This window comes from Oncorhynchus gorbuscha, linkage group LG24 (assembly GCF_021184085.1).
Source record: "Oncorhynchus gorbuscha isolate QuinsamMale2020 ecotype Even-year linkage group LG24, OgorEven_v1.0, whole genome shotgun sequence".
In the NCBI taxonomy this organism is placed as follows: Eukaryota; Metazoa; Chordata; class Actinopteri; order Salmoniformes; family Salmonidae; genus Oncorhynchus; species Oncorhynchus gorbuscha.
In genome coordinates, this window is record NC_060196.1 from 308,120 (window position 1) to 318,732 (window position 10,613).

The 10,613-nt window shown below is 45.5% G+C and overlaps 1 protein-coding gene across 1 annotated transcript in view; it reads right to left on the bottom strand.

The window, feature by feature from the left end:
- Positions 1 to 10,613, bottom strand: part of LOC124013007 (von Willebrand factor A domain-containing protein 7-like) — a 31,991-nt gene that overhangs the window by 18,627 nt on the left and 2,751 nt on the right. The window contains exons 4-7 of the mRNA XM_046327112.1: positions 7,694 to 7,838; positions 5,413 to 5,506; positions 1,682 to 1,813; positions 1,359 to 1,545 (exon numbers count right to left, since the gene is read on the bottom strand). Coding sequence (XP_046183068.1) covers positions 1,359 to 1,545; positions 1,682 to 1,813; positions 5,413 to 5,506; positions 7,694 to 7,838 — 558 coding nt within the window. The remainder of the gene's footprint in view (positions 1 to 1,358; positions 1,546 to 1,681; positions 1,814 to 5,412; positions 5,507 to 7,693; positions 7,839 to 10,613) is intronic.

The following is a 10,613-nucleotide window of genomic DNA, read 5'->3' on the forward strand; positions in this document are numbered from 1 at the left end:
CCCTCTCCTCCCCTTCACCCCCCTCTACCCCCTCTCCTCCCCTTCACCCCCTCTCCTCCCCTTCACCCCCTCTACCCCTCTCCTCCCCTTCACCCCTCTCCTCCCCTTCACCCCCCTACTCCTCTCCTTTCCTTCACCCCCTCTACCCCTCTCCTCCCCTTCACCCCCTGTCCTCCCCTTCACCGCCCTCTACCCCTCTCCTCCACTTCACCCCCTCTACCCCTCTCCTCCCCTTCACCCCCCTCTACCCCTCTCCTCCCCTTCACCCCCTCTACCCCTCTCTCTCTCCTTCACCCCCCTCTACCCCTCTCCTCCCCTTCACCCGCCTCTACCCCTCTCATTCCCCTTCACCCCCTCTACCCCTCTCATTCCCCTTCACCCCCTCTACCCCTCTCCTCCCCTTCACCCCCCTCTACCCCTCTCCTCCCATTCACCCCCTCTACCCCTCTCCTCCCCTTCACCCCCTCTACCCCTTCCTCCCCTTCACCCCCTCTACCCCTTCCTCTCCTTCACCCCCTCTACCCCTTCCTCTCCTTCACACCCCTCTACCCCTTCCTCTCCTTCACCCCCTCTACCCCTCTCCTCCCCTTCACCCCCTCTACCCCTCTCCTCCCCTTCACCCGCCTCTACCCCTCTCCTCCCCTTCTCCCCCTCTACCCCTCTCCTCCCCTTCACCCCCTCTCCTCTCCTTCACCCCTCTACCCCTCTCCTCTCCTTCACCCCTCTACTCCTCTCCTCTCCTTCACCCGCCTCAACCCATCTCCTCTCCTTCACTCCTCTACCCCTCTCCTCCCCTTCACCCCCCTCTACCCCTCTCCGACCCTTCACCCCCTCTCCGACCCTTCACCCCCCCCCTCTCCTCTCCTTCACCCCTCTACTCCTCTCCTCTCCTCCTCCCTCTCCTCCCCTCACCCCCCTCTCCTCACCCCCTTCCTCCCCCTTCACCCCTCCTCCCCTTCACCCCCTCTACCCCTCTCCTCCCCTTCACCCCCTCTCCTCCCCTTCACCCCCCTACTCCTCTCCTCTCCTTCACCGGCCTCTACCCCTCTTCTCTCCTTCACCCCCCTCTACCCCTCTCCCCCACCTTCACCCCTCTACCCCTCTCCTCTCCTTCACCCCTCTACTCCTCTCCTCTCCTCTCCTTCACCCACCTCTACCCCTCTTCTCTCCTTCACCCCCTCTACCCATCTCCCTCATTCACCCCCTCTACCCCTCTCCTCCCCTTCACCCCCCTCTACCCCTCTCCTCTCCTTCACCCGCCTCTACCCCTCTCCTCCCCTTCACCCCCCTCTACCCCTCTCCTCCCCTTCACCCCCTCTACCCCTCTCCTCCCCTTCACCCCCTCCCCCTCTCCGTACCGTAGGTAGTTGTTGTCACCGGCGGCTCCCCGGATGTCGTCCAGCAGCCGGAGGGTTGCGGTCGTTGCCACGGTGACAGCAGCAGTGTGCAGGGCCACGTTGTCAGAGCGACGCTCATCCTTGCTGATGCCCCCGCGAGGAACCTTGGAGCTGGTCAGGTCAGCTGCACCTCCATGACTACACTTACCTGGGGGAGGAGAGGTGATGATGGGTGTTATACAGAGAGTGTGTGGGTATATGGGGAAGGGTGTGCGTGCGTGCGTGCGTGTGTGTGCGTGCGTGCGTGTGTGTGTGTGTGTGTGTGTGTGTGTGTGTGTGTATACCTTTAGGCTTAGCTGTGGACAAGATCCCCATGTACCCAGAGGTGAGTTTCTTCTCATTAAGAATGTTAGGCAGGATGGAGTTGGAACAGAACCCCCCACTGGAACAGTCACTGCAGGTCGGGGTGCTGACATCTACCGAACCAAATCACAACGTAAGAGTCGGTCTTGAAATACGGTGGCATTAAAAATATATATACTTAATATATATTTTTTATTTATATGAATGCATGTTACCATTTTAATGAACCAATATGGTAGCTTAATAACTTTAAATAGTTTTTACCATTATAATAACATTGTACCACCTGTAGGAGTAGTAATATCAATGATGGTAATTTTAAGTAAAGTCAGATTTTCAGAAATGGAGGCTACAAATGCTCAAATCTTTAAAAATGATTTACTAGTGATGTGATTAATGATTTTGCTCACAGTGTTATTTCCCTTCATTTAAATTGACTAACAGCAAGTGACACATTGGATTGAGACACACCAAATGATTCACAGAATCCAGGGATAAAAGTGTGTGATTAGCTAATCACCTCCTTTAAAATACAGACTCCTCCCAACTAACAGTTTGCCGCTGGGGAGAATGAGCAAGGACCTTGAATATCTTTGTCATCAGAGATATTAAGGTGGTGACACCAATGACGTAAATCTGAGGGACACACATTATACTAGCAACAAAATAGGTATTTTAACAGCCTTTGTTTTAAAATTATTTTACACAATATAATATATCATTTTGTTCACTGTCTCTTCAAAATAATAGATAGATATGTCTAAATCCCCAAAACATTTCACTACACCTCAACACATCACCAATGGGACGAGCCAATTTGCCGGGACCCAGTAGTTTCTACAATGCATACAAATACACTACCAGTCAAAAGTTTTAGAACACCTACTCATTCAAGGGTTTTTCTTTATTTTTACGATTTTCTACATTGTAGAATAATAGTGAAGATATCAAAAGTATAAAATAACACATGGAATCATGTAGTAACCAAAAAAGTGTTAAAGAAATCAAAACACATTTTATATTTGAGATTGTTCAAAGTAGCCACCCTTTGCCTTGATGACAGCTTTGCACACTCTCTTGGCATTCACTCAACACACACACATAGGTCAGGATTTTCAATCTTTACTGACGATTGAGTAAAGCCAGTGTGTCTATGTATGCGGATGACTCAACACTATACATGTCAGCTACTACAGTGACTGAAATGACTGCCACACTTATCAAAGAGCCTCAGTCAGTTTCAGAATGGGTGGCAAGAAATAAGATATTTCTAAATATTTCCCAAACTAAAATCATTGTATTTAGGACAAATCATCATAATACTTGATGGTTTTTGCGACTGAATGATGACTGACCTTTATATCTTAAAGTAATGATGGACTGACCTTTATATCTTAAAGTAATGATGGACTGACCTTTATATCTTAAAGTAATGATGGACTGACCTTTATATCTTAAAGTAATGATGGACTGACCTTTATATCTTAAAGTAATGATGGACTGACCTTTATATCTTAAAGTAATGATGGACTGACCTTTATATCTTAAAGTAATGATGGACTGACCTTTATATCTTAAAGTAATGATGGACTGACCTTTATATCTTAAAGTAATGATGGACTGACCTTTATATCTTAAAGTAATGATGGACTGACCTTTATATCTTAAAGTAATGATGGACTGACCTTTATATCTTAAAGTAATGATGGACTGACCTTTATATCTTAAAGTAATGATTGACTGACCTTTATATCTTAAAGTAATGATGGACTGACCTTTATATCTTAAAGTAATGATGGACTGACTTTATATCTTAAAGTAATGATGGACTGACTTTATATCTTAAAGTAATGATGGACTGACCTTTATATCTTAAAGTAATGATTGACTGACCTTTATATCTTAAAGTAATGATGGACTGACCTTTATATCTTAAAGTAATGATGGACTGACCTTTATATCTTAAAGTAATGATGGACTGACCTTTATATCTTAAAGTAATGATGGACTGACCTTTATATCTTAAAGTAATGATGGACTGACCTTTATATCTCAAAGTAATGATGGACTGACCTTTATATCTTAAAGTAATGATGGACTGACCTTTATATCTTAAAGTAATGATGGACTGACCTTTATATCTTAAAGTAATGATTGACTGACCTTTATATCTTAAAGTAATGATGGACTGACCTTTATATCTTAAAGTAATGATTGACTGACCTTTATATCTTAAAGTAATGATGGACTGTCATTTCTCTTTCGTTATTTATTTATTTTATAATTTTGAACTGTTTTTTGAACTGTTCAAACTGAATTTGAACTGTTCTTGCCATAATATGGACTTGGTCTTTACCAAATAGGCTTCTTCAACACAACTGATTGGCTAAAACGCATTAAGAAGGAAAGAAATTCCCAAGTTCAGTTTTAAGAAGGCACACCTGTTTATTGAAATGCATTCCAGATGACTACCCCATGAAGCTGGTTGAGAGAACGCCAAGAGTGTGAAAAGTTGTCATCAAGGCAAAGCGAGGCTATTTGAAGAATCAGAAATATAAAATACATTTTGATTTGTTTAACACCTGATTCCATGTGTTATTTCATAGGTTTGATGAATTCACTGTTATTCTACAATGTAGAAAAATAGTTCAAATAAAGAAAACCCCTGAATGAGTAAGTGTTCTAAAACTCTTGACTGCTAGTGTAGATGGGTTTCAGTATAAAGGACTTTCTTATAAAATAGCAGTTATTAACTAAATTGTCAAGGGACATCATTTACCACCGCAAATCAAGAATCACACACACACACACACACACACACACACACACACACACACACACACACACACACACACACACACACACACACACACACACACACACACACACACACACACACACACACACACACACACACACACACACACACACACACACACACACACACACACACTCTCCTAAACCCTTAATGGGCGTGGTCGTCCTTTCTCTTACCCATAATTCCCTCAGACTATTCTGCTGTATCTCGCTCTGTTGAACATCGGAGATTATATGTGTTTGTGTCCCTCTCTGTCTGCCCTTTAGACTCCCTGTAAACCCTTAATGACCTCATTATCATATGAAGCCAGAGGTGGCAGCAGATTTCTCTCTTGGTCTCCTTTTTAATCTGCTTTCATACTTTTTCTCTAATATTCCAAGCACGCCTCCCTCCTTCGTTCCCTGCCCTATCACCCTCCCTCCTTCCCCCTTCCTTCCCTTCCCTACCACCCTCCTTCCCTTCTCCCTTCCTTCCCTGCACTACCACCTTCCCTCCCTCCTTCATTCCCTGCCCTACCACCCTCTCTCCTTCCCTGCCCTACCACCCTCTCTCCTTCCCTGCCCTACCACCCTCTCTCCTTCCCTGCCCTACCACCCTCTCTTCTTCCCTGCCCTACCACCCTCCCTCCCTCCCTGCCCTACCACCTTCCCTCCCTCCTTCATTCCCTGCCCTACCACCCTCTCTCCTTCCCTGCCCTACCACCCTCTCTCCTTCCCTGCCCTACCACCCTCTCTCCTTCCCTGCCCTACCACCCTCTCCTTCCCTGCCCTACCACCCTCTCTTCTTCCCTGCCCTACCACCCTCTCTCCTTCCCTGCCCTACCACCCTCGCTCCCTCCAGTTGGATCCCATGCCTAGCTGTCCTCGTTGCTGCATTAACTCAAGCCCTCCCTACCTGCCAGGTTTTCCAGTGGGAGATCGGGGCGGATCAGGTTGGCGTAGGGTTCAGTGTATCCCAGATCCACCCAGTTACTGTGGCTGTAGAAGTCCTGACAAAACACAAACATGTATTATATACCAAGTCTGTTTCTGTGGGAAAGCTATCAATCTAATTCCCTATTATAGACACCTCTAGACAGAAGTACTGTGTACATTCCTCACCCCTGCGTCTCCCTAGCTACCTGTACTGTGTACAGTCCTCTCCCCAGTGTCTCTCTAGCTACCTGTCTCCCCAGTGTCTCTCTAGCTACCTGTACTGTGTACAGTCCTCTCCCCAGTGTCTCTCTAGCTACCTGTACTGTGTACAGTCCTCTCCCCAGTGTCTCTCTAGCTACCTGTAGTGTGTACAGTCCTCTCCCCAGTGTCTCTCTAGCTACCTGTAGTGTGTACAGTACTCTCCCCAGTGTCTCTCTAGTTACCTGTAGTGTGTGTAGTACTCTCCCCAGTGTCTCTCTAGCTACCTGTAGTGTGTGTAGTACTCTCCCCAGTGTCTCTCTAGCTACCTGTAGTGTGTGTAGTACTCTCCCCAGTGTCTTTCTAGCTACCTGTAGTGTGTACAGTCCTCTCCCCAGTGTCTCTCTAGCTACCTGTAGTGTGTGTAGTACTCTCCCCAGTGTCTTTCTAGCTACCTGTAGTGTGTACAGTCCTCTCCCCAGTGTCTCTCCTCTTACCTGTAGTGTGTGTAGTACTCTCCCCAGTGTCTCTCTAGCTACCTGTAGTGTGTGTAGTACTCTCCCCAGTGTCTTTCTAGCTACCTGTAGTGTGTACAGTCCTCTCCCCAGTGTCTCTCTAGCTACCTGTAGTGTGTGTAGTACTCTCCCCAGTGTCTTTCTAGCTACCTGTAGTGTGTACAGTCCTCTCCCCAGTGTCTCTCCTCTTACCTGTAGTGTGTGTAGTACTCTCCCCAGTGTCTCTCTAGCTACCTGTAGTGTGTGTAGTACTCTCCCCAGTGTCTCTCTAGCTACCTGTAGTGTGTGTAGTACTCTCCCCAGTGTCTCTCTAGCTACCTGTAGTGTGTGTAGTACTCTCCCCAGTGTCTCTCTAGCTACCTGTAGTGTGTGTAGTACTCTCCCCAGTGTCTCTCTAGCTACCTGTAGTGTGTGTAGTACTCTCCCCAGTGTCTCTCTAGCTACCTGTACTGTGTACAGTACTCTCCCCAGTGTCTCTCTAGCTACCTGTAGTGTGTGTAGTACTCTCCCCAGTGTCTCTCTAGCTACCTGTAGTGTGTACAGTCCTCTCCCCAGTGTCTTTCTAGCTACCTGTAGTGTGTACAGTCCTCTCCCCAGTGTCTCTCTAGCTACCTGTAGTGTGTGTAGTACTCTCCCCAGTGTCTTTCTAGCTACCTGTAGTGTGTACAGTCCTCTCCCCAGTGTCTCTCCTCTTACCTGTAGTGTGTGTAGTACTCTGCCCAGTGTCTCTCCAGCTACCTGTAGTGTGTGTAGTACTCTCCCCAGTGTCTCTCTAGCTACCTGTAGTGTGTGTAGTACTCTCCCCAGTGTCTCTCTAGCTACCTGTAGTGTGTGTAGTACTCTCCCCAGTGTCTCTCTAGCTACCTGTAGTGTGTGTAGTACTCTCCCCAGTGTCTCTCTAGCTACCTGTAGTGTGTGTAGTACTCTCCCCAGTGTCTCTCTAGCTACCTGTAGTGTGTGTAGTACTCTCCCCAGTGTCTCTCTAGCTAGCCTGTAGTGTGTGTAGTACTCTCCCCAGTGTCTCCCCTCTCTAGCTACCTGTAGTGTGTGTAGTACTCTCCCCAGTGTCTCTCTAGCTACCTGTAGTGTGTGTAGTACTCTCCCCAGTGTCTCTCTAGCTACCTGTAGTGTGTGTAGTACTCTCCCCAGTGTCTCTCTAGCTACCTGTAGTGTGTGTAGTACTCTCCCCAGTGTCTCTCTAGCTACCTGTAGTGTGTATAGTTCTCTCCCCAGTGTCTCTCCAGCTACTGGAAATGTTTGCATATCCCCTCTTTCACCCCCCCTCTCTCCTCTTACCTGTAATGTATGTAGTACTCTCCCCAGTGTCTCTCTAGCTACCTGTAGTGTGTGTAGTACTCTCCCCAGTGTCTCTCTAGCTACCTGTAGTGTGTGTAGTACTCTCCCCAGTGTCTCTCCTCTTACCTGTAGTGTGTGTAGTACTCTCCCCAGTGTCTCTCCTCTTACCTGTAGTGTGTGTAGTACTCTCCCCAGTGTCTCTCCTCTTACCTGTAGTGTGTGTAGTACTCTCCCCAGTGTCTCTCCTCTTACCTGTAGTGTGTGTAGTACTCTCCCCAGTGTCTCTCTGGCAGCCTGGAAGTTTTCCCTTTGAACGTTGGCCTTGATGCTGGCCACCCCATCAGTTATAAGGCGCCTGCCCTCAGCAAACGCCTCTGAGTTGAAGTGATGGGCTGGGCTGTTATAATAAAGATTATGATCAATTGGTTTCATGTAGAACATGACTGTAGGAGTGATACACCAAATGTTCACTTGGACTGGCACAATAATGACAATGATTCATTGTTTATATAGTTCATACATTCGATCCACTAGAAGAAGGGTGTATGAGTGATGCACATCCTAAACCTTTACAATAAGGTTCTTAGGTTTAAAGGATTTGAGAGCATCATATGACATGTGCTGGATAAGAAACCTAGTTCAATAAAGATGTATTTATTTTTGTAGTTAAAAAAATATATATATACACACTACCGTTCAAAAGTTTGGGGTGATTTGGAAATGTCACATTTTTTTGTCAATTAAAATAACAGCAAATTTATCAGAAATAAAGTGTAGACATTGTTAATGTTGTAAATGACTATTGTATCTGGAAACATATGTTTTTTTAATGAAATTCTACAGAGGCGTACAGAGGCCCATTATCAGCAGCCATCACTCCTGTGTTCCAATGGCACTTTCTGTTTGCTAATCCAAGTTTATCATTTTAAATGGCTAATTGATCATTAGAAAACCCTTTTGCAATTATGTTAGCACAGCTGAAAACTGTTGTTCTGGTTTGATTACAGGCTCAAAATGGCCAGACACAAAGAACTTTCTTCTGAAACTCGTCAGTCTATTCTTGTTCTGAGAAATGAAGGCTTTTCGATTGTGAGAACTTGCCAAGAAACTGAAGATCTCGTACAACGCTGTGCACTACTCCCTTCACAGAACAGCACAAACGGGTCCTAACCAGAATAGAAAGATGAGTGGGAGGCCCCGGTGCACAACTGAGCAAGAGAACAAGTACATCAGAGTGTCTAGTTTGAGAAACAGACACCTCACAAGTCCTCAACTGGCAGCTTCATTAAATAACACCCTGCAAAACACCAGCCTCAACTAAAACAGTGAAGAGGCGACTCCAGGATGCTGGCCTTCTAGGCAGAGTTCCTCTGTCCAGTGTCTGTGTTCTTTTGCCTATCTTAATCTTTTCTTTTTATTGGCCAGTCTGAGATATGGCTTTTTCTTTGCAACTCTGCCTAGAAGGCCAGCATCCCAGAGTCACCTCTTCACTGATGATGTTGAGACTGGTGTTCTGCGGGTAATATTTTATGAAGCTGGCATTAGAGGACTTGTGAGGTAACTAATGAACTTATCCTCTGCCACAGAGGTAACTCTGAGCCTTCCATTCTTTGGTGGGCCTCATGAGAGACAGTTTCATCATAGCGCTTGATGATTTTTGCTACAGCACTTGAAGAAAAAATGTAAAAATAAAGAAAACCCTTGAATGAGTAGGTGTTCTAAAACCCTTGAATGAGTAGGTGTTCTAAAACCCTTGAATGAGTAGGTGTTCTAAAACCCTTGAATGAGTAGGTGTTCTAAAACCCTTGAATGAGTAGGTGTTCTAAAACCCTTGAATGAGTAGGTGTTCTAAAACCCTTGAATGAGTAGGTGTTCTAAAACCCTTGAATGAGTAGGTGTTCTAAAACCCTTGAATGAGTAGGTGTTCTAAAACCCTTGAATGAGTAGGTGTTCTAAAACCCTTGAATGAGTAGGTGTTCTAAAACCCTTGAATGAGTAGGTGTTCTAAAACCCTTGAATGAGTAGGTGTTCTAAAACCTTTGAATGAGTAGGTGTTCTAAAACCCTTGAATGAGTAGGTGTTCTAAAACCCTTGAATGAGTAGGTGTTCTAAAACCCTTGAATGAGTAGGTGTTCTAAAACCCTTGAATGAGTAGGTGTTCTAAAACCCTTGAATGAGTAGGTGTTCTGAAACCCTTGAATGAGTAGGTGTTCTAAAACTCTTGAATGAGTAGGTGTTCTAAAACCCTTGAATAAGTAGGTGTTCTAAAACTCTTGAATGAGTAGGTGTTCTAAAGCACCAACCTGTTGACATAATAAGGGAACCTCATTCTCTGTCAATGGAGACCAACCTGTTGACATGATAAGGGAACCTCATTCTCTATCAATGGAGACCAACCTGTTGACATAATAAGGGAACCTCATTCTCTGTCAATGGAGACCAACCTGTTGACATGATAAGGGAACCTCATTCTCTATCAATGGAGACCAACCTGTTGACATAATAAGGGAACCTCATTCTCTATCAATGGAGCACCAACCTGTTGACATGATAAGGGAACCTCATTCTCTATCAATGGAGCACCAACCTGTTGACATGATAAGGGAACCTCATTCTCTATCAATGGAGCACCAACCTGTTGACATGATAAGGGAACCTCATTCTCTATCAATGGAGACCAACCTGTTGACATGATAAGTTAACCTCATTCTCTATCAATGGAGACCAACCTGTTGACATGATAAGTTAACCTCATTCTCTATCAATGGAGCACCAACCTGTTGACATGATAAGGGAACCTCATTCTCTATCAATGGAGCACCAACCTGTTGACATGATAAGGGAACCTCATTCTCTATCAATGGAGACCAACCTGTTGACATGATAAGGGAACCTCATTCTCTATCAATGGAGCACCAACCTGTTGACATGATAAGGGAACCTCATTCTCTGTCAATGGAGACCAACCTGTTGACATGATAAGGGAACCTCATTCTCTATCAATGGAGCACCAACCTGTTGACATGATAAGGGAACCTCATTCTCTATCAATGGAGCACCAACCTGTTGACATGATAAGGGAACCTCATTCTCTGTCAATGGAGACCAACCTGTTGACATGATAAGGGAACCTCATTCTCTATCAATGGAGCACCAACCTGTTGACATAATA